Source organism: Pantherophis guttatus, chromosome 7, assembly GCF_059756535.1.
Source record: "Pantherophis guttatus breed Tessera chromosome 7, ASM5975653v1, whole genome shotgun sequence".
NCBI classification, from domain to species: domain Eukaryota; kingdom Metazoa; phylum Chordata; class Lepidosauria; order Squamata; family Colubridae; genus Pantherophis; species Pantherophis guttatus.
The window spans coordinates 87,205,297-87,229,820 of NC_142069.1; the positions used below are offsets into that span (position 1 = coordinate 87,205,297).

A 24,524-nucleotide genomic window follows, 5' to 3' on the forward strand; every position below is an offset into this window, starting at 1 on the left:
TTTTCGTTCTGAAAAACGGTACCGTATTTCTATGTGTCAGGGCCCTGTTGAACAGGATGTTGTGCAAGATAAAGTCAACACGCACAAACTACTGCAAAGCTGGCAGCAGATTCGGACAGTGAGGAGGTTGGGGAGGAACGTGGGCCAGTCCTGGAGTCTGGGGAAGGCTCGGACGAGGGCTCTGAGTCGGAGGCAGAGAGGGGGCCCAAGGCCATCTGGTAGTTCTTTGCTGCCTCCAGAGTCTCCGGAGTCTGACATCAGCGAGGCAGAAGAACAGCGTGAGCCTGTTCCCAGTGTGCGCCTGCGCAGAGCTGCCAGGAGACAGGAACAATTAAGGAAACAGGGTCGACTTGGGAGTAAGGCTGGGAGATGATTAGCACCTCCCATAAGACATAAAAGAGAAGCCAACGGGACGTGAGCTTTTGCAGGAAGCAATTAGTTCATCTGGCCGATTCAAGATCTGAAACTTCTGTTTGTGACTCTGTGCCAAGTTTGGCCTTGCCCTGCGTCTGGAAATTAGATCCTTGGCAGCATTTCACGTGAGATAGGTGGGTGTTGATAACCTTCCTCTGAAAGACTGTTTATCAAGCCTTGCGGACTGTAAATGAAAGGAATTTACAGCCGTACGAATTAAAGAGGTTTGCCGGGACTACGTTTCTGCTGTTTAATTTCTAAGGAAGCCTAGATCAGAACAATCTTACAGATGCCAAGGTTGAGAAACACTAAAAGAAAGGAACTGATCCATCCAGCATTTCAGCTTGAAGTTGCCGGGACAAAAAAACCCTTCTAGTTCTTCAGACTTTTGATTGGGGATATGCAAAACATTTTGTTTCCAAACAAGTCAAATATGAAAATTCAGGTAGCTATCTGGCTCAGGCATTCCGGGAACATTTCAAGCTTAGAGGTTCACAAGCTAAAAATGCGTACAGCTGCCTCGTTTCATGCTAGGACATCATTTTCATGCTCAAAAGTTGGATGCACTCTGAAATTTATGTTGCTCGTCTTTTGAAATGATACGCTTTGATATATTTTGCTTTAGAGAGGAGTCTGTAGAATTGATGGTTGATGCATTTATCTCAGAGTTGTATTTCTCCTCCCTTCCAGGTTATAGATTAAGATCAAAATGACCCAGAGATCATCCCAATATTATTTTTAAAGGATGTCTAGCTATATATAGTCCATCCAGTCTTTGTCTCTCTGCCATTTTTTGTATAATGCATTTCAAGTAAAAGGTTTTGTACAACCTTTGTATGTCCAACAGAACCAGTTAAATAGTATATACAGTTGTGGCCAAAATTGTAGAAACCTTTTGGGGAATGTGTATTTTTGAGGTTTGATGACTAATAACACTTTTTTTTTCTTTTTTTTCTTTTTTTTTTTTGAGTTTCAAGAGAATCCTATTCCACTGCTGGAATGGCCTGGGAATAGCCCAGACCTTCACCCAATTGAAAATCTAGGGAGCCGACTAAAGAAACTGGTTAGTCAGAAGCGACCCAGCAATAAAACCCAGTTAATAGAAGCCATCATTCAATCTTGGTTTCACATTAGAACAGCTGCAGAACTAAAAGACTTGATTCACTCCATGGGAAGACATTGTAAGGCTGTAATTCATGCTAAAGGTTACCCAACTAAGTATTAACTAACATGGTGATCATTTTTGTATCTCTCATTTTTTCTATGGTGATCATGTTTGTATATCTCGTTTTTTCTACCTGTTTCCCTTTTTTTCTTTATCCTGTAACTGCTATTCTAATAGCAAATCCTTCACAAAAGTTATTGCATTACATTCTTGATTCAATTATCTTTCCATTGATATATAATTTTATGGTACTACTCCCAAAAACCGTGGTATTATTACTAGTTTTAGAAAATACACTTTTCCCAAAAGGTTTCCACAATTGTGGCCACTACTGTAAATACGTTTTCATTGTCCTGTTCTTTTGAACAAGTCAGGCACAGGAATTTTTATTTCCAGGCCATTTTATTTGTTTTGCTATTATTAATTTGAATTCATTGCTTCTCAGTTGCTAAACTTTCTTAATGTTTTTTTTTTTAAACTTGGATGTAAAATCGATATGTAAAATAAGAAAATACTATCCCGTCCTTTTTTTTAAAGGGCAGATTTAGCACGGTGTTTATTCATTCCATTTATTTAAGCAATTAAAAGAGTTGTCTGTTTTTCTCTTTTACTAGATACCCTGCAAGCATGTTTTCTGCTACGAATGTGCTCTCTTACACGAGAAGAAAGGCGACAAGATGTGTCCAGGGTAAGAGAGGCGTTTTTGTGGCTAGGTCCGTGATGGTGAACCAATGGCATGCGTGCCACCTGCGGCAGGCGTAACCATATCAGTGGGCCCGCAAGCTCAGCTGATTTTCGGGCCTTCTGGGCCCACCAGAAGCTGTTGTAGCCCATCAGCAGCCTGTGCAGATTGTAGCTGATTCCGACAATGAGGAGGCTGATGTGGTGCTGCGTCAGCAGCCTGTGCAGCTGGCGCTCGAGTCAGACAGTGAGGAGGCTGGAGAAGATGTGGTGTCAGAGGCAGGGATTCAGCCAGGGCCTTCAGAACCTCCGGAAGCTCCTTTAAGTGAAGCGGACGAAGAGGAGGAGCCTTTTCTCAATGCCCGGGCGTGCAGAGCTGCCAAAAGGCAGGAGTGGCTCCTCAGGAGGAGGTCTTGAGAGTAAGGCTTGGGGCTAATTGGCCACTCCTTTATCCTATTTAAGAAGGAATGCCGCTTGCAACAAGCTGTCGAGAACAATTTTAGTTCACTCTCTTTCGTGTCTGCAAAATTACTTCTGGGCTTTCTGCCAACTCTAGTAAGACTGTGATTACCTTATCTCAGAATTCTGGTAGGCTGTTAAGACAGTTGATTAACAGCCTTTGGTTGATAAAGACTAAGTTATTTGAGTAAAATAAGCTTTGAATAGAGTTTGTGTGTGCTGCGTTCTTTGGGGTCCGTAGCTGGGGCAGAACAGAAGTAGGGAAACAGTCTGTTTCCTGCCTCTGGAGGGCCTCGGGGTGTGGTGGGGAAGGCCCGTTTTTCTCTCTCCCCAGGCTCCAGAGCCTTTCTGGGAGTCTGGGGACGGAGAAAATGGCCTTTCCCCCCCCCAACTCCAACTCCCCCCCCCCCCCGAAGCAGGAAACGGCCAGTTTCTGGTAGGACCGGAAGGCCTGTTTTTTGCTGTCCCCAGGCTCCAGAGCCTTTCTAGGAGTCTGGGGAGGGTGAAAACTGCCTTCCCCACCCCGCCAGAGGCCCTCCGGAGGCTGAAAATGGCCCGTTTGCCAACTTCCAACTTGCCAAGAAAGGCTCTGGAGCCTGGAGAGAGAGAAAAACGGGCCCACCGGGCCATTGCGTGCCAGGAGTGGGGGGAACCGGGGGGGGGGTCACACGTGCATGCATGGGGGCGAGGGGCATAGAATTATGGGTATGGACACGCACACGCACGACCACTACCACCCCGCGCTCTCCCCGCTCCTGGCACGCGATGGCAAAAAGGTTAGTCATCCTTTTTCCTGATCTTTATCACAGTTCGACTCCATCTCGCAGCAACCTTCATCATGAATCAGGTCTCTTCTGGAACCAAGAAGAAAAGATGTTTGTGATTGGATCCCATTTGCTTTGTGTTTGGATGGCACTGGACACATGGAAAGATATTCTCATTTTAGGATTAGCAGTGGGACTCCTATTCCACAAAAAGTTTTAGAAGATAAATGATCAGAATATCGAATGTGGCTCCTTAGACCCAATGGCGTTATGGAATTGTAGCTATAATGCGTTGTTTATTATCTTCCTATATCTCAAAACAGTCCAGCGTGCAAACACTAGATCAGAACAAAGAGCCAATGCAGAAGACAATAATTGTACTTAAACGATATAGGCAGTCCTCAATTTACGACTACAATTGAACCCCACATTTTCTGTCGTTAAGGGAAACATTTGTTAAGGGAGTTTTGCCCCCTTTTACGATCTTTCTTGCCACGGTTGTTAAGTGAATCTGGCTTCCCCCTTGACTTTGCTTGTGAGAAGGCCACAAAAGGGGATCACATGACCCCGGGATACCGCAACCGCCATAACTCTGAGTCGCCAAGCCTCTGAATTTGGATCACAAGATTGTAGGGATGCTGCAAAGCCGTCACTATGAAAAACGATCCTTAATAATAATAATAATAATAATAATAATAATAATAATAATAATTTTATTTCTATACCGCCCTTCTCCCGAAGGACTCAGGCTATTTAAAAACACAAGACAAACATCAATTTAAAATTTAAAATTATTAAATAAATCACATTTTTCAGTGTCCGTTGTAACTTTGAAGGGTCACTCAACAAACTGTTGTAAATTGACTACCTATATACAGGTAGTCCTTGACTTACAACCATTCACTTAGCCACAATTTGAAGTCACAGTGGCACCGAGGGGTGGGGTGGGGAAAATCGGCCCTTATATTTAAGCCGTCACAGCGTCCCTAGTCACATGATCAAAATTTGGGCACTGGGCAACCTGTTTACAACATCCTGAGGGGTCAGGTGATTGCCAGTTGCGACCTTCCCAGCTAGTTTCCCACAAGCAGGGTCCATGGGGGAAGCTGGTTTCGCTTAACGACCACATGCTCCACTTAAACTACAGCAATTCCCCATGGCCGAAAAAAGCTGTAAAATCAAGCACACATCAATGTCCGCCTTGCTTAGCAGCGGTAATTCTGGTCCCCACTTGTAGTTAAGTTGAGGACTGTACCGTCCCTTCTGGTTTGATTTGAGTAACGGTGGTGTCTCTAAATCCCGTTTCTTTTCTCCAAACTAGCTGTAACGATCCGGTGCAGAGAATCGAGCAGTGCATCCGCGGGTCCCTCTTCATGTGCAGCATCGTGCAAGGGTGCAAGAGAACATACCTGTCTCAGAGAGACTTGCAGGCTCACATCAACCACCGGCACATGAGGGCTGGCAAGCCGGTGGCGCGTCCTCCGCTGGAACCCGTCCACCCTCCTATCGCTCCTCCTCCGGCTGACATCCCGGAACGGTTCATCATGCCACCCGACAAGCATCACCTGAGCCACCTCCCGCCGAAGCAGCACATCCTGATGCCGCCACCGCCACCGCTCCAGCACGTGCCCCACGAGCATTACAACCCGCCCCACGACGACATCCGGGCCTCCCCCGCCGAGATGTCCATGGCGCCGCCTCCCCCTCGCCCCGTCAACCAAGACACTTTCCGCATTTCGACCCGGAAGCACAGCAATCTCATCACTGTCCCTATCCAGGACGATTCCAGCTCCGGCGGCCGAGAACCGCCACCGCCTGCCCCAGCCCCTTCGCACCATCACCCCGAATACCAGACCCAGCCAGTGGTGTCCCACCCACATCACATCATGCCACCCCAGCAACACTATGCTCCTCCCCCTCCTCCTCCGCCTCCCATCAGCCACCCCATGCAGCATCCTCCCCAGGGGGGTGGTACCCCTCATTTGGTTTACAGCCAAGCCCCGCCCCCTCCAATGACCTCCGCTCCTCCCCCTATCACCCCGCCTCCCGGACACATGATTGGACAGCTTCCCCCTTACATGAACCACCCTCCACCCGGGCCACCGCCTCAGCACGGCGGTCCTCCGGTCAATGTCAACGCCCCCCCTCCGCACCATTACAACCCGAACGCTCTGCCGAAATTCAACGAAGACCAAGGAACTCTCAGCCCACCGTTCACTCAGCCAGGAGGGATGAGCCCGGGCATATGGCCGGCTCCAAGGGGGCCGCCACCGCGAATGCAAGGTCCTCCTTCTCAGGCCCCCCTTCCGGGACCCCATCACCCCGACCAAGCCAGATACAGGCCGTACTATCAATGATAGTAGTTACGATTGGAACTAAAACCCGATAGAAGGATAACGTTCTGAGCTTTTAACGAATCCGACCGTTTTAAGAACTCTCTTTTCTGTTTTTGCTTTGTTTATTGGGGGAAAAGAAAAGTAATGATTTCCGACTGTAATGCTCTCTGGGGATTTAAAGCTTAAATAATAATTATCTTTTTTTTAAAAGAAAACTTTGGTTGTAGGATTCTCTGGTACCCTGTAAGCTGAGTGGCTCCGTAGCGAACGGCAATGTTTTAAAGACTTTGTATCCCTCGTCCGGCTGAATTATCCCAGATGATAAAACGTTTATAAAAGCCTCCTGACAACAACTCTTACTGTACCACTTTAAAGTTATTTTTGTTAAAACCTGATAGTTTCGTTGTGACACTTAAAATTATTTTGTCAACACGTGTATAATTAAATTTAAAATATTGTCCAAAACTGTTTGCTCGTTTACATGAGGATATCGCTTTTGTTTGGGGTGGGTGGGGGGGTACTGAGGAGTAAAGAGAAACAAAATGCTTTTCTTATTCTTATTAATCTAAGCAGGGGGTTGGACTAGAAGACCTCCAAGGTCTCTCCTATTAATTTCTATTTCTTCAAGCCGGAAAAAAAATGAGATTTTCTAAGGAGAAAGCTCTGATCGTTTCTGAAAATAAGAACAAAGTGTAGTTACAACGGTCTTTTTCATTGGTCCAACGCATGTTGAAAATCTCCGTATTTATATTTCATAAAGCATCAAAGCAATATGTTATATACCAGTGATGGCTAACCTTTTTACCATCGAGTGCCAAAAGCGGGAGGAGTGCAGGGTGGTCACACCCATAATTCTATGCACCCTGCCCCCCCTGCGCAAGCACGTGTGATTCCCCCCATGATCCCCCTGCTTTTGGCATGTGATGGCACGGTGGGCCCAGTAGGCCTGTTTTTTTGCCCTCCCCAGGATCCAGAGGCTTTCTAGGAGCCTGGGGAGGGCGAAAACAGCCTTCCCTACCCCCCCCCCCTGGAGACCCTCCAGAGGCCAGAAACAGCGCATTTGCCGACTTCCGGTGGGCCCAGAAGGCCCGAAAATCAGCTGGTCAGTTGCACATGCGTGCTGGAGCTGAGCTAGGGCGACACTCGTGTGCCCACCAATATGTCTCCGTGTGCCACCTGTGGCACGCGTGCCATAGGTTCGCCATCACTGTTATATATAAACACGTTGGTTATTTTAGCTTTTACGGTTTATTAGATCCGGGCAAGTCAAGTAGGAATGGCTAAAGCAGAGAGAAAAAAACTGGAGTTAATATCTAGAGATTAACAGACCAGCCATGAATTACCGCAAATTTACAATCTAATTTGATTAATAGGGAGGGTCACAAAAATTCACGTATCGAAGTGTCTAGCATTGATGATGTTACCAAGTTGGGTAATGAAACGTCTGCAAGAAAACCACCAACCTCTGAGAGCACCAAGGACCTCCTCTCCACGCTCCCTCCTAGCACTGATGATGTTCGCTAGTTGGGTAACAAAACGTCTAGCAAGAAAACCACCAAACTCCGAGAGTGGTCCAAGGATCCCACTGTTTCAATTCTGAACTATAAATCTCCTTTATTGGTTAAAATGTAGTATTGCCATCTTGGAAAACGTGTGATGTATAAGATTGCCTTCCGACCAGCAAAATCAATGGGGCAAATCAAGACTCGTATAACGACCTCGTGATTTGCTTAACAACTTCAGTGTTTTGCTGAACGAGGGTGGCAAAAATTGTCTTTAACCTGGGTGTGATTCTAAGTGGTTGCAAGTTGAGGGCTACAGATAAAAGTCTTATTTATTCTTTAAAAAGAAAACTTTTATGGAAGGAATATTTACACCATAAAATATAAAGTATTGAAAAAAAATAAAACATTTTGAAGTATGTAAACAATTTACAAACCTGGAAATGTACAATCTTCAACCTATAAACGGAATTATTTACAGACACCGTATACAAATCTGCAGAGAAAGTACAATAAAATTGATATTTAACCTTTTGGTACTGCATACCTCAGTGCTCTTTGAGATCAGGATTTTCATATAATACGTTATATACACATTTTTATACACGTACATCTGGGTTAAGTGCTTCCTTTTTTTTAAAAAAAAATCTTTTTATTTTTATTCAAAAAAAGTTAAAATACAAAACACCAATATTTTTTTTCCGGAAGAAACGGAGAAAAACAAACCAAACAAAAGATTTTTTTAAAAAAGTTAAATGGCAAAAACGATTGTCTATGGAAGTCCCGCCTTCTTTTGTACAGACGTGTAAATGTATGTGACTCGTGTGCCTGCAGGACGGGCAGGCCTTCACCTCTGACATCACTCAATGTGGAGTCTTGTTGAAGAACCAACATTTCTCTCTTTTTCTTCACTTTTTCACGCTCCAGTGTGGTTCTTCGCCAATCGTCTTTTGTTTTAAAATCTCGTTTCTGTTAATTCCTGTGGGAACGAAACAAACAAACATTTGTGTTTTATTTAGGAAGTAAAGTAACAGCAAGCCACTTTCATACCGTTGCCCCCAAAAAGATTGTAGCCAGTGGTGGGTTGCTACCGGTTCGCCCTGGTAGCGGTGGTGGTGGGAGGCTCCGCCCACCCACCCGGACGTCTCTGTGCATGCACAAAAACTTCTGCACATGTGCAGAAGCGTCACATGCGCGAGCGAGCGCCCACGCGCCCACGAGCAAACCGGTAGCGATGGGATTTGAATCCCACTACAGGTTGTAGCTGAGATGGTCATCAGAAGCCGTCACCAAAATTGGAATTCAATCGAGAATAAAAACATACAGTCCTCGACTTACAAGAGTTCATTTAGTGACTGTTCGAAGTTACAAGGACTCAGGAAAAAATGACTTAGGATTCCTTTTCACATTTATGACCATTGCAGCATCCCCACGGTCATATGATCAAAATTCAGATGCTTGGCAACTGATTCATATTTATGATGATTGCAGAGTCCCGGGGTCATATGATCCCCTCTTGCGACTGAGAAAGATATTCCAACTGAAGAGGAAATATTACTGAAAATCTTTAACTGCGCAGAAATGGACAGACTCACTTTGGAACTCAAGGATAAAAGCGAAACTAAGTACTACAAAATCTGGGAACAATTTTATGATTGGATAGATAACAAGAGGGTAGCCAAGACAAATGTATAGTGTTAGAACAAAAAATATAGATGTTATTATAGATAAATGTATGTTTAAGAGATGAATAAATATACAGAAATAAGGGGAAAAAGTATAAATATTATATCATATTATGTTTAAATAATGAACAAAGCTAAAGAACTATATGTTTATATGAGTACTAATATTATTGTAAAGTGACGGAGGATGTTTGGAACCAGTGATGGCATATCTATGTCCAATGTTTTTTTAATTTTGTATTATTAATATTTTTTTTAAAAAACAACAACATTCAGACCCCCTCAGGCCTTCTGGGAGAGCTACATTCAAGAGTCTCTCGTAGGCTCTTAATTTTATTGATGATATTCAAGACCGAGAAGAGAGCCTTACCGTTGGTTCACGATTGCGCAATCCTCCGCTTGTGTTAATTATATAGTGATTGTTGTTTTGATTATCCTGTAATGGAATAAACGTTCGGTGTGTTAACAATGGATTCTCTCATTTTAATTAAAAAAAAAAAAATCTCTTGTTGATTTATAGCAAGTTAATCCTACGGCGATCTCAGTTGGACTCCCTATGTTTTACCGACTACGTTACGTGAAGTCCTTGGTCCCTAAATTATGGTCGAAAATATGTTAGATGGCAGCCACATGAAAAAAAGGGTGAAATGTGAATTGGATCCAGAAAAAAACATAGAGGTAGTCTTTCACTTACAACAGTTCATTTAGTGACCGAACAGCACTGAAAAAAGTGACTTGTGGATTGTGTTTCACACTTACGACCGTTGCAGCATCCCCCATGGTCACCTGATTAAAATTCAGAGGTTTGGCAACTGATTCGTATTTATGACCGTTGCTCTTTCCCAAGGTTGTGTGATTACCTTTTGCGGCCTTCTAACAAGCAAAGTCAGGGGGAACCCAGATTCACTTAACAACCAGGTTATTAATTATCAACGACAGTGATTCACTTAACAACAGTGGCAAAGGTCACCTAATAAATGTCTTGCTCAGTTGTGGTCATAAGTCCAGGAGTACCTGTAAAATTTTGGAAGTCTAAGGGGAAAACAGGAACCCCAATATAGCAATAGCACTTAGACTTATATACCGCTTCACAGTGCACTCTAACCACTGGAGTCACCGTGGCTCTATATCCATGATATCGAACGTATGGCACATGTGCCACAGGTGGCACGCAGAGCCATATCAGTGGGCACGTGAGCTCAGCTCCGTTTGGGCCTTCTGGGCCCACCAGAAGTAGGGAAACAGACTGGTTCCTGCCTCCCGAGGGTCTGGGGGGCAGGAAGGCCCGTTTCTTGCTCTCCCCAGGCTCCAGAGCCTTTGTAGGAATCTGAGGAGGGCGAAAACAGCCTTCCCCACCTCCTGAGATAACGGGCCATTTCTGGCCTCCGGAGGTCCTCCGGGGGGGCGGAACACTGTTTTCGCCCTCCTCAGGCTTCTAGAAAGGCTCTGGAGCCTGGGGAGAGTACAAAACGAGCCTACCGGGCCCACCGTGCCATCAGGTGACAAAAGCGGGGGGAGTGCGGGGGGGAGGCATGCACGCATACGTGGGGGTGGGGTGCATAAAATTATGGGTGTTGGCACATGCGCACACGACCCCCTCACGCTCACCCCGTTTTTGGCACGTGATGGCAAAAAGGTTAGCTATCACTGCTATTTATTTATTTATTTATTTATTTATTTATTTATTTATTTATTTATTTATTTCAATATATGCTCTTATCATCCCGATAATTCTTGGTTGCAAAGGTCCAGTCATCCTTAAATGTTGCTTTTGCTCTCATATTCCCACTATGCATGATTCTAAATTCTGCTTTTGAAATATATACGAATAAATGTACGGCCTCACCGTAATGTCTTTGAGTTTTGATGAAGGGATGGTCGCATCCTTCTTCATCAAAATATATAAAAGCGCGTCGTGGATGGTCAGAAAAAAGATGGATGGCTTAATTTCCTCATCGAAAAATCCACATCTCTGTAGCTTCTCCAGTAGGCCATCTTTTGCGGGGTGGGGGTGTAGATTGGGAAGAAAAAAGGGAAGAGGGAAGAAAGGTGGAAGAGGGAGAGAGAGATACAGAATTACAAGCCTAGAAAATGATGCAGCTAATTCTTAAATGCTCCAGGTACTCCTTGACATACAGCCATTCATTCAACGGCCACTGGAATTTACAAACGGCACTAAAAAAAGTGACTTATAACCAGAGGTGATATTCAGCCGGTTCATACCAGTTCAGGCGAGCTGGTAGCGGAGATCGCGGGTGGGCCGAAAGTGCATGCACGGAAGGCCGGGCGCATGCATGGAATGAGCGTGTGCGAAGCAAGCGTGCACGAGCGGGGCGAACCAGTGGTAAGAATATTGGAAACCCACTGCTGCTTATGACCGTTTTTCACACTTATGACCAGTCCAGCATCCCCATGGTCACGTGTTCAAAATTCAGATGCCTGGCAACCGACTCATATTTATGACGGTTGCAGTGTCCCCGGGTCATGTGATCCCCTTTTGCGACCTTCTGGCAAGCAATGGGGAAGGTGGATTCATTTAACAACTGTGTTACTAACTTCACAACTGGGGCAAGAATGGTCATAAAATGGCCTAAAACTCACTTAACAACCGTTTTCTGTTTAGGAAGAGACATTTTGTACTCAATTGTGGTCATATGTGGGGGACTATCTGTATCATTTAATTTGTTCCACATATTTACTTTTGGATTCAGTATCTCCTTTGCAGGAGTGGCGTGATTTACTATTTTGTAAAGCAGCTTTTTAAACACACACACAGAGTATTGTTTTCCATGGGCATCTGTATCATCTCCTTTTAACAATCCCATAATCCCTCGTGGGGTGAGTCTGGGCAACTGAATGGAGCTGAGTGTTTATTGGCCGGATGCCCTTCCTGTTGCCAGTACGGAGTTTTGTTCAGCAGATATATTCTCAACCTGAGCGAAACATCTGCCTCTACCTAGGATCAAACTCACAGCCTCCTGATTGTGAGGCGAGAGCTCCACCTCTAGGCCACCGCACCACTCACATGGGCATCTGAATGGAGGTCACAAAGTCAATAAGAAAGACCCTTACCGTATGCGCCCACAATATAGACTTCAACGTCAATCCGGATGAATTCTCTCAAAGTCTGTAAAAAAGAGGAACGAGTGATATTTAACTCTAGGCAGGCAAAGGCATATACAATAATTTAGAATACGATAATAACTTGGCATCATCACTATATAAATAAGATAATAATAATAATAACAAGAAATAGTCAGGCACGGGAAGGGTTTTGTGGCTCCCGGTGTTTTTTTTTTCTGTGGGAAACGGTCCAAATGGCTCTTTGAGTGTTTAAGGTTGCCGAGCCCTGTTTAAGGGACTCTGGCTTCCCCAGTGATTTTGCTAGTCAGGTCACAAAAAGGGATCGCACAACCCCAGGACGTTGCAACCGTCATAAATAGGAGTCAGTTGCCAAGCGTCTGAATTTTGATCACGTGACCATTGGGATGCTACAAGTGTGAAAAAGGGTCATAAGTCACTTTTTCAGTGCTGTTGTAACTTTGAGCAGTCACTAAATGAACTGTTATATATTACGGGTTTTTAAAATTTTATATACATATAGAGATAGATAAATAGATAATAGATAGATAATAAATAATAGAGATAGTGATAGATAGCTAGCTAGATAGCTAGCTAGATAGATAGATAATAGATAAGAAATAATAGATAATAGATAATAGGTAAGAGATAAGAGATAGAGATAGATAAATAATAAACAAATAATAGATAGAGATAGAGATAGATAAATAATAAATAATAGAGATAGATAGATAGATAGATAGATAGATAGATAATAGATAAGAAATAAGAAATAATAGATAATAGGTAAGAGATAAGAGATAAGAGATAGAGATAGATAAATAATAAACAAATAATAGATAGAGATAGAGATAGATAGATAAATAATAAATAAATAATAGAGATAGAGATAGATAGATAAATAATAAATAATAGATAGAGATAGAGATAGATGATATATAGATAGATAATAGATAATAGATAATAGAGATAGAAATAGATAGATAGATAATAGATAATAGATATTAGATAGAGATAGAGATAGATAGATAATGGATAAGCGATAAGAGATAAGAGATAGAGATAGATAGATAGATACCGTAGATAGATAGATGATAGATAGATAGATGATAAATATAGATAGATTGATAGATAAATAGATAAATAATAGATAATAGATAGAGATAGATAGATAGATATCATAGATACAGTAGATAGATGATAGATAGATCGATAGATCGATAGATCGATAGATAGATACCATAGATAGATAGATGTTAAATAGATAGAGATAGATAGAGATATATAGATAGAGATATAAAGATATAGATAGATAGATAGAAAGATAGATAGATAGATAGGTAAATAGATAAATAGATGGATGACAGGTAGATAGATAGCTAGTATTTTATATGTATAGAATAAAAAATTATTTGTTTATATGTATAGAATATAACCAAAGACCTACAGAATATAAATAGTATATATAATAAATAAAATAAATAAATAATAAAAAAAACCCTGTACTTACATTGGGGTGGAGTCAGGGCGACTGAATGGAGTTGAGCATTTACTGGCCGGATGCCCTTTCTCATGCCCATGGGGAAGTCACAGCAGATATTTTCTCTTTGTGCCCAGAGAAAGAAATATCTTCCGCTCCCTAGAATCAAACTCACAGCCTCCTGATTGTGAGGTGAGAGCTCCGCCACTATGCTACCACGCCGCTCTCTTGCGCTGAAGTCTACATATATTATGTAGAATATAATTTTACCTCTCCGATGATCCTCATGGCTGACACGTCAAGAAACGATACCGCTGAAAAATCAAGAATGACGCTATGAACGTCAATTCTTGGAACTTTGATGTTGGGAGGCAGGTTTGCGTTCCAGTCGATCTGAATTGGAAAATCCTTGGTATTGATGGGCTGATTCAACTCTTCAATCCTGTTGTTGTCCAGCTCTTCCTCCGAATCGGTCACACTAGTGACGGTACAGAGAAAACCTTTCTGAATGAAAAAAAAAAAGAAAGAAGGAAAATGTTCAGAATGCTTCTTAACCCCGAAAAGAGAAATTGGACCTGTCAGTTCTGAAATTTAAGGTAAGTTGTTTCCTTGTACATCAAGAGTAATGTGCCCATGTAATGCGCTCTATATGGGGCTGCCCTTGAAGAGCATCCGGAAGCTCCGGTTGGTGCAAAATGCGACGGCCAACATGCTGACCTTGGTGTGCCAATGTATCACCCAGTGGTGGGTTCCTCCCGGTTCGGTCCGGTTCGGCCGAGCTGGTAGCGGTGACGATATGACGTCACCGAACCGGTTCTCCCCCCCCGCCCTCCCACCCCCCCATGTTATTCTTACCTTTTATTTGGTCCCACCCCCAATCTATTGCTGCCTCCTGAGTCCCAGCTGATGACTAGAGGGAAAAAAACTGTTTAAACTCTTGCCGCGGGGCTTCAAAGGGCCGTCCTACAGCTGATCAGTGTTAAAAGCAAACAAATGAGTCGGTCGGGTCGTAAGTGCGAGGACTGGAGTAAGTGCGAGGATCTTCCAGAAATGACTCTGACCAGCTAGCCATGCCCACCTAGTCACATGACCTCCAAGCCACGCCCACAAAATAAGCCACGCCCACAGAACCGGTAGTAAAAAAATTTAGAACCCACCCCTGGTATCACCTATCCTGCGGGAGCTGCGTTGGTTGCCGATTTGCTTCCGGGTGCAATTCAAGGTGCTGGTTGTCACCTTTAAAGCCCTTCACGGCTTGGGACCAGGTGATCTGAGGGACCATATCCTGCTGGTCACATCTACCTGACTCACCAGAGCAGGGAGGCAAGGAATGTCGCGGGTCCCATCCCCTAGAGAGATACACCTGGTGGGACCCAGAAGAAGGGCCTTCTCCGTGATGGCTCCCTCTCTCTGGAACATCATTCCCTCAGAGATTAGAACTGCCCCCACTCTGACACTCTTCCGGAAGGCGCTGAAGACCTGGTTCTGCCAGCGGGCCTGGGGAACCCAGAGCGGGATGGAGCCCATTAAATGGCTCGTGTGATGTCTCCGGGACAGGGGGTGGGGGATTATTTTATTATATTATTTTATTAATTTATTCTATGATTCTCACCTTTATTGTTTTTATTGTTTTTTATATGAGGTTTTTATAGTTTTTTAAGCCACCTTGAATCGTCACGTGTGAATAGGTGGCAATATAAATTTATAAATATTAAATTAAATTAAATTAATAATAAAATAAAATAAAATAAAATAAAATAAAATAAAATAAAATAATAAAATAAAATAATAAAATAAAATAAAATAAAATAAAATAAAATAAAATAAAATAAAATAAAATAAAATAAGAGATCGGTCATAAATTTTCTGCTGCCATTTAAATAATTAAGAATTCTTACCGGCGTTTCTTGAAGCTCCCCTTTTTTTAGCATCTTCTTCATTTTCCTTAGAGCTTTGTTGCGTTTCTGTAACACTCTCAACGGTTTAAAACCAACCTGAAATATGGAATTATTGTTTTTAGGGGATATTGGACTATTATTTTTTAAATCATCTTAGCATGTTCCAAGTTTCTTTTCAAGTGGAGAACACGGACTTGATTTAAAATAGATTCCACTTATACTTTTAATTGCGCTGGTAGTCCTCGACGTGTGACCACAGTTGAGCTCAAACATTTGGTTGCTAAGTGAGGCAGTTTTAAAGTGAGTTTTGCCCCATTTTGCAACCTTTCTGGCCACAGTTGTTAAGCGAATCACTGCCCTTGTTAAGTTAATTACACGGTTATATATATATATATATATATATATATATAAATTTTATTTTTTTAATTATTTTTTAAAATCAATTTTTATTTTAAAATAAAAATAAAACATAAAAACAACATCATTCCAAACAATTACAGACAGTGTATCGATTGGTTAACATCCTTTTGTGCTCAATCCCATCTTCAAAGTATCACTATATGACCAAAGTTTATTTTCATAAAGAAATATTTCCCTTATTTTATCTTAACTTCAACTTTGTATTTCATATTTATCTCCATGTTTTATTATCTATCCATTGATAAAATAAATCCCATATCAAATAATATTGTTTATCTTCCTGTTCTCTTATTTCAAATGTCAATTTACTCATTTCAGCATAGTCCATCATTTTCTTAATAATTTCTTCATCAGTAGGTATCCTTTCTCCTTTCCAATTTTTAGCAAATACAATTCTAGCTGCTGTTAAGACATTCACGATTAAATATTGCAATTCTTTATTATATGTCTCTGGCAAGATCCCTAATAAAAATATCTCTCATTTAAAGTCAATATGACTCTGTCATTTTTTCCAACCACATGTGTATCTTAGACCAATATCTCATTTATATTTATATATTTTGGTATAAAATGGTTTGTTGTGAATGTGATTGCTTGAGGGCTCCTGGATTGGAGCTGAAAGGCGAAAGGGATGCAGTATGCTCCTGTTGTGGCTCCGTTACCTGAGCCTGTGTTATGGCAGGAGAGGACTCCGAGAGTGAAGGAGAGGAGTTGGCAAGGCCTCCCTCTCCAGGACCCTCCTCTCTGGCAATGCCTTCGGTGTCCGCCGAAGGTCAAGAGTTAGGCCCGGGGCCAAGCACGTCCATGCAGCCACAGGTGGATGGTAATGAGGGAGATGAGCCTTGGCTGGATCCTTGGCAGCGTCGCAGAGATAAGCGCGTGCAACAGAAGAAGAGGCGTGCCAGGGATTAGGCTGAGTCATTGGACCACACCCCACAGGGTATAAAAGAGGGTGTGGTGGCCAGTTCAGCTCTGTGACAAGCAAAAAACGGATATCGGACGACCTTCTTTGTATTTACTGGACTTTGTTGATTATTGTGTATTGGCTTTGTTCCTGGACGAAGGGAGAAACTCCCCCCTCGTGAGTAAAGAATACCTGGCAGCCAGCCACTGAGTTGCTGCCAATTCTGATACCAGATAAACTGTTGTCGGCTGAGTACTTTAACTGTTGCTTGTCTGTGGGCGTAAGTGTGTGAGACGGGGACAGAACAGCTCCCTCCCACATGCTGGGGTAGACCAGGTGCCTTGATAGAAACACACACACACACACACACACACTCACACACACACACACAAATATAAAGTGTTTTTCTGTCGAAGCACCTGGTCTACTCCAACATGTGGGAGGGAGCATACTGCTTCCCTTTCGCCTTTCAACTCCAGTCCAGGAGCCCTCAAGCAGTCGCATTCATATATTTGTTTTCTTCTCTTATCTTAGGCCCTTTATGCGTATTTCTCCTCAGCCGGGTATTTTCCTACATAAACCAAGATTTTCAAAATGCAGCCATAGCTCAGTGAAATCACATCCACTAGGCTTTATCATAGATAAAGGAGAAATACACATAAAGGGCCTATGATAAGAGAAGAAAACAAATACGTCACCTCTACGGGGAGGAAACATGTGATGAGGGTGTGGCTAACTGATGAGGACTAATTAGTCTGAAATAGATCAATATTAGTCTCCCAAAAGGCAGCAAACTGCTTGCTTGCTGTCTGATAAAGCCTAGAACTAGTGGATGTGATTTCACTGAGCTATGGCTGCATTTTGAAAATCTTGGTTTACGTAGGAAAATACCCGGCTGAGGATATATATATATATATATATATATCAGTAGAATCTCATCTACTCGGTTCTGGGCTTTTTTCTTTTCTAAGCTGGATGAGCTGGAGCTACAAAAAAACCTTGGCTACGTAGGGAAAACCTGGCTAGAAGAAAAACACACATAAACCCTACGAAGAAGTAAGAAAATTGATACTATGCCTTTACAGGGAGGATATGGGTGTGGCCTACTGATGACAGCTAACGAGCTAGAAATGGATCTATTTAGGTCTCCCACCTAGCAGTGAGAGCTTGCTAGGTGTTAGAAAAGAAAAAAGCCCAGAACCGAGTAGATGAGATTCTACTGAGCTGGAGCTACAAAAAAACCTTGGCTACGTAGGGAAAACCTGGCTAGAAGAAAAACACACATAAACCCTACGAAGAAGTAAGAAAATTTATATATATATATTTATATATATATATATATATATATATATATATATATATATATATATATATATATATATATATAGTTTAAAAATTAAAAGTTTTGTGGGAAGTCATTTCTGTTAAGATTATAGTTTACGAAATGCTTACCGCAGCAGTCAATTTTTCCTTGAAGAAATCAACATTGGCAAAGAAGATTGGAGATGGGCACCTGAAAATTTTCACTCCTTCTGGCTCATATATCTAGACAGCAAAAATATCCCCTGTTAATTTTGAGGCACTCCGTTGCAAAAATTGTGCATATTAAATTACTCCAATATTTTTTTACGTTGTTTAATGATCCCCGTAGTAATCCCTTGCAGAGTGAAGTCGGGGTAACTGAATGGAGCTGAATGTTTATTGGCCGGATGCCCTTCCTGTCACCAATGCGGAGTTATATTCAGCAGATATATTCTCATTGTGGCCAGAGAGTGAAATATCAGCCTCTACCTAGAATCAAACTCACAGCCTCCTGATTGTGAGGCGAGAGCTCCACCTCTAGGCCACCGCACCACCCATGTTAAATTACTCCAACACGACGTCGAATTCTTACATCTGAGTAGTCTTTTCTGTTTCTGTAGATGTCGTTCCTTCCAACGCTAGCCAAAAGTGTGCATTTTGGACTGAAAAGAGAAGAAGCAAATGAGCTGATTAATGCAGAATAAAGGGAACCAAATGTTATTCCAACAATGTGAACCTTTGCTTATATCTCTATTATCCCTTAAACAGGGTTGGGATTCAGCCGGTTTGAATCGGTTCGGGCAAACCGGTAGTTCCGGTGAGCAGTTGGCCCCTCCCACCCGCCCCTGCCCTTTCCTGTCCTGTATTTCCCTGTTTTTTAGCTCAGCTGATTCGCACAGCACAGCGGATTGCTGCATGTCAGCTGTTTTACTCACCGGCGCTGACATAGAAGGTAGGTTTTTAAGCTTAAAATGGCCGGTTTTTGAACGCTGCGTGTGCAAAGTACACACAAAGCACGCACTCACCGAACTGGTTATTAAACCAGTTGCATCCCACAACTGCCCTTAAACTACAATCTTATTCAGAATTTGGGAATATTCTTTGCAGGATTCAAAAGTGCTGCTGTTGCAATATTTTCAGGATCAGACTCAATAAAGATAATAGAAGTTAAAGCTTTAAATATATTTCTTTTTATTTATGATAGGCATTCTATATTCACTGAATATTCAAGGTAGAAGCGACGAGAATGGTGAGGGTGGCTCCTTATATATACAAGGGGTGGAGCTAGGAATGGGAGTGGTAAGTTATGAATACATTAAAGTCCAAAGAATAAGTTAACCTCTGATGTTCTATATATACATTATTTACACATTGGAGAATAAGGCATTTACATCTGACAAATCCCCCTCTAAATGCCGGTTCGTTACACAACACCAATTACATTCTGATTCAGGACAATATAATACATATAATTTAGAAGTTAAATATTTGTGTTGTTTAGAAGGTAAGGGTTTTGTTAATATGTCAGCTAATTGTTCAGAAGTATCGCAATGTATTGCTTTAATGAATCCGTCTTGAGACAGTTGTCTCACATGCTTAAACTTTATATCAATATGCCTGGACCTTTGTCCAATTGCATCGGATCTGGATATTTCAATGGCCGCTTTATTGTCTTCATGCATAATAAATGGTAAGGTGGGTTTCTTCCAAACATCAGTGATCAGATCATTGAACCATACAAGGTTATTTGCAGCTTTGGACAAACAAACATATTCCGCTTCTGTAGTAGAAGTGGCTACTAGTTCTTGTTTACCAGTATACCAGTAAACTGGACAATCATTCAATAGAAAAACATAACCAGAAGTACTCTTTCTGCATGATGTATCACCAGCCCAATCTGCATCAGCATAACAAGTAATTTTTGGTTCTCTGTCATTATTGGGTTCCAACATTAAACAAAAATCTAATGTACCCTTCAGATATCTTAGAATTCTTTTGACAGCTTCCCAATGATACAAGGTTGGTTTACTAACATATCTTGACAATAGATTGAGAGGTAATGCAATATCTGGCCTAGTCCAATTAGATATATAAAGGAGTGAACCTATAACTGATCTGTAAAATGTGTTGTCTTTAAACTCAGGGGAAGATTCATCAGTGTTTCTAAGAAAATCAGTTTGCATAGGGGTGTCACAGGTTTTAGCATTATTTAAGTTACATTTGTTTAGGAGTTCGATGATTTTATCTTTCTGTGTAAGTTTGAATCCCCTTTTAGTTTTGTTAATTTGCACACCAAGGTATTTATTCACTTTACCCAGAGATTTCAGTGAGAAGTGTTCATTTAACTTATTTACAAAGATTTCCCTGCTCTCTTTATGCTTTCCAATGTATAAAATATCGTCCACGTAAATTAATACAAATTCAATATGATCATTACTCTTTTTTACAAAGAAACAGTTATCAGCAGTGGTGGCGTTGAAATCCATGGTCTTAAGTACTTTTACCAAGCAGTCGTACCATCTTTTGCCGGATTGCTTTAATCCGTACAGACTCTTATTTAATAACCAAATTTCGTTCTTATTAGTGTATTGACTGTGTGGTGCTCTTACATATATTTCCTTATCTAATTTTGCATGTAAGTATGCGGTCTGTATGTCATATTGGAATACGTCCAGATTGAGTGCAGATGCTACTACAAGGGCTGTTTTGACACTCTCAGTTCTCACTGTGGGTGAATATGTATCAGTATAGTCTTCTGGGTATTTTTGTGCATAGCCTTGTGCAACTAGTCTAGCCTTGTATAAGGTATTGCCTCCTTCTAAGTTCTTAATTTTATAAATCCACCTGGTACCTATAATTGTTTTATCCTTAGGTGCGATCGCAGGTGTGAATACATTTAATCCTTGTAAACTTTCCATCTCTTTTTCCATAGCTAGTTCCCATTTTTCTCTTTCTTCATGTGGAAGTTTCAATACTTCTTCATATGTATTAGGTGTTATTTGTTCTCCATTCATATGCATTATGTAATCTTTGTATTTATTTGGTATTTGGTTTCTATTGTTTCTAATAGTTCTTTCAGGCTTGCTATGGTTATCATGCAAATATCTAGCTTCCTTTTTTGTTAATGTGTCTGTCTTTATTTTATGCTGACTATTAGTCCAAGTTTTGGTTTTGTTCTTACTTTTGTTAATATTTTGATTTTCTGTTGTTCCTTCCTCGCAAGATATCGTATCTTTACATTTATTAGGAAATATTTCATTAAGGTGCAATTTTGACCAATTGGCCTGTTCATGGAACACAGCTGTTCTGGATACTATAAATTTGTTATTACTATCAATAAATCTGTACCCTTTGGTTCCAGTTTCGTATCCCATGAATCTTAATCTCCTGGATACGTTTTCTCCCTTTCTCCTCAATTGTTTAGGTATGTGTACGTCTGCAGTGACTCCAAATATGTGCATGTGTGATAATTTGGGTTTTCTATTGTACATCACCTCATATGGTGTCTTATTCACAATACTGGACCAGGTTCTATTTTGAGTGTAATTCGAATAATGTAATGCCTCTGACCAAAATTGTTTGCCTAAACCAGCATCCTCTAATGTGCACCTAATCATGGTTTGTAGTGTGGAATTTTTCCTCTCTGCAACTCCATTTTGAAATGCAGAAAAAGGATTGGACGTGAAATGTAACATTCCTCTATCCTTTAACCATTGGGAGAATTCTTTAGACATGAACTCACATCCCCTATCTGTCATAATTTGCTTTATTCTGATATTATGTTGTGTTTCTATACGTTTGTAGAATTCCTTAAATTTCTGAAATGTTTCATCCTTGTGCTTTAATGTGTAAACAAAACCATATCGGCTGTAGTCATCCACTATTGTTAGGAAGTAACGTTTTCTATAGGTAATTGAGGGACTTAATGGACCAACTAAGTCCATATGTACCAGATCAAAAATATTGTTAGTTGATCTGTTAGATTTTTTTGGTCTGGGACTGGTTTTTAGTTTGGTGGACTTACATACTGAGCATTCCAAATAATTTTCACAATTTTTTATTTTGACACCTTCTGCGTGTTCAGTCATTTTTTGTACTACAGGAAAGCTTGCATGTCCTAACTTCCTGTGTAAGATGTGAGCACACTCATCATGAATTGGTTTACCTATTTTTGGTTTCTTTTCCTTGTATGTATTTTTGTGATCATGAGTTATTCTACACTCATCATTGTCACTGTTACTGACATTTTCATCATCTGCTTCAATACAATCTTCCATATTTGAATCAATGTTATGTAAACATCTTTCTTTAGTTATCAGATAGGGTAGACCTCCTTTTATCATTACAGTACCTACATTTGTTTTGTTCTTTTCTATAGTTGCTTTCCCCTTTGAGAAAACTATATTGATATCAGATTCCCTGCTTAATTTTATGGCACTTAGTATGTTGTGAGGTATTTCTGGGATTAATAATACCCCCTCTATTTTCCCTAGACCAGGCAAGGTCACATTTCCTTTGCCTAGTACTTGAACCTTATCTTGATTAGCTACCTTTATCACAAACTTATCTTCTATAAATGAAGATAATATACTTTTGTTGTTGGTGGTGTGATTTGTTGCACCAGAATCAATAAGCCAATTGTTATTCTCATCCTGCTGTGTTCTGGTGTTGTCTTGTTTATTTAGCCCATTCAGTGACCCAGATTTCCTCTCTTTTGAATTTTCTCTACCCCTTCTACCTTCTTTGTAATTTGGTGGGCTTCTATATTTGTGTCTATCTGTGGAAGATTGTCTGTAATTATATTTGCTCCTATATTCTGGTCTATGTCTCTCTCTTGAGACTTTGGGGCAGTCTCTTCTACTATGTTCCCTGGATCCACAATTGTAGCATCTAAAGGCCTCATTATGTTTATCTTGAAAGACTACTTTCCTAAAAGGTTTGTGGTCTGTTTGGTTACTGGATCGATTTTTTCTTGAATTGTCTTCTGCTATCAATTTGTTAGATAGACTTTCTATGGATAAATATCCCAAATTAATGGTATCTAAGTGTGACATAAAGCTATCCCATGATGGATCAAGTGAATTGATGATAACACTTTTCATTGTTTGATCTGAAATCACTTCCCCCCTCAATTGTAGCTCAGCTCTTATTTTGTTTAGATTTATCAAATGCTCACTTATAGAAACCCCTAGTTTTACTCTAGAGGAAAAGAAATCCTTAGACATTCTTGTGGTTGTAGCTACGCTATCGCTGTGAAATAGATTAAACATGCATTGAATTATTTCTGATACAGTTAGGTTTGGTTTGATGCTATGATACATTGCAGGAGACACGCTAGATATTATTATGAAAAATGCTCTATGATGTAAACAATCTATTTTTAAAGTCCAAGGTCTTCTTGGAGGGCTAGTTATAAAGAATAGTAAATTTTCTTTCATGAAAATAACCTGAAGCTGTTGATACCACTCTTGTAAATTAATGCCATCAATTCTAAGTTTTGGGAAGTCACTGGGTAAGTTACCTACATTATTCTGTCCATTACTTACAACCTGGGGCAGTCCGTGATCTCTCAAGTGCAGGAAATTACAGAACGGCATTGGGATGCTTGCAATGAGTCTGCGCGGTTCTCTGGCCAGTTCAAGTCCTTCTGGGTCGTCTACGTAGTTTCGCACATGCGCGTTGCTCATTTCTTCTTTGGTGGCGTCGTGGAAGGTTCTCTCCCTTTCAGCTCTCTCGATCCGCTCCTCCTCAGATGAGTCGGTCTCTGGCTCGGTTTTTGGGGTTCTGGTGGTGGTGACGGTTCTTTTCTTCTTTTTGTGTGCGTTGGTATTCGATTTTGTCTGTGGTGTAGGGCGAAATCGGCATGGCTCTCTGGGCTCGGGCGTCGTCGCTTTCGAAGTCAGGATGGGAGCGTGCAGGTCTTGAGTCGCCGGTTTGATTTCTTGCTTCTTCGTAGATGTCTTGGTAATTTTCAGTCTTGGCCCAAAAGCAGCAAAAAGCGTTTTCATTGCTGATTTTACTTGAGATTTTGTTAAATCGTCTTCACTTTCTGATTTTGGATCATCTGAAGAGTTTGAGACTTCTTTCTCACTTTCTTCGTCTGATAGTGTTTTTCGCGCCAGAAATTTTGAACTGAGCGTTTTGATTGGCTCTGCTCCATTCTCTTTTGAAGTTCGTTGAAACCAAGATGGCTGCCATTCAAAATTTCGCGCGGGATCACATCTTTTCTTTTTAACAACTATTTTCTCAGTAGTCATCTCACTTACGATTTTTTGATCTTTGGGTTTTTCTTTAATGACGTTTTTCTCTCTCGCTGCTCCGCTGTTCTTCAGCATCTCCTGAAGGTCCGCGATGAGACTTTCATCATTCTTTTGGCTTTTTAGTATCTTTAATATCTCTGACCTGAGTTCGTTATTTTCTATTTCGATTTCTT

At 41.1% G+C, this 24,524-nt stretch overlaps 2 protein-coding genes across 3 annotated transcripts in view; one reads left to right on the top strand and one right to left on the bottom strand.

Moving 5' to 3' along the window:
• CBLL1 (Cbl proto-oncogene like 1) overlaps nucleotides 1–6,284 on the top strand; it is an 18,527-nt gene extending 12,243 nt beyond the window's left edge. For both annotated transcript variants that reach the window (XM_034433614.3, XM_087873367.1), the window contains exons 5-6: nucleotides 2,194–2,267; nucleotides 4,805–6,284. In XM_034433614.3, coding sequence (XP_034289505.1) covers nucleotides 2,194–2,267; nucleotides 4,805–5,840 — 1,110 coding nt within the window. In that variant the 3' untranslated portion in view covers nucleotides 5,841–6,284. The remainder of the gene's footprint in view (nucleotides 1–2,193; nucleotides 2,268–4,804) is intronic.
• Nucleotides 6,285–8,031: 1,747 nt separating this feature from the next.
• The window catches only part of SLC26A3 (solute carrier family 26 member 3), a 40,734-nt gene continuing 24,241 nt past the window's right edge, over nucleotides 8,032–24,524 (bottom strand). The window contains exons 13-20 of the mRNA XM_060692646.2: nucleotides 18,684–18,753; nucleotides 18,242–18,334; nucleotides 15,466–15,561; nucleotides 13,838–14,071; nucleotides 12,079–12,133; nucleotides 10,853–11,001; nucleotides 9,377–9,442; nucleotides 8,032–8,300 (exon numbers count right to left, since the gene is read on the bottom strand). Coding sequence (XP_060548629.2) covers nucleotides 8,277–8,300; nucleotides 9,377–9,442; nucleotides 10,853–11,001; nucleotides 12,079–12,133; nucleotides 13,838–14,071; nucleotides 15,466–15,561; nucleotides 18,242–18,334; nucleotides 18,684–18,753 — 787 coding nt within the window. The 3' untranslated portion in view covers nucleotides 8,032–8,276. The remainder of the gene's footprint in view (nucleotides 8,301–9,376; nucleotides 9,443–10,852; nucleotides 11,002–12,078; nucleotides 12,134–13,837; nucleotides 14,072–15,465; nucleotides 15,562–18,241; nucleotides 18,335–18,683; nucleotides 18,754–24,524) is intronic.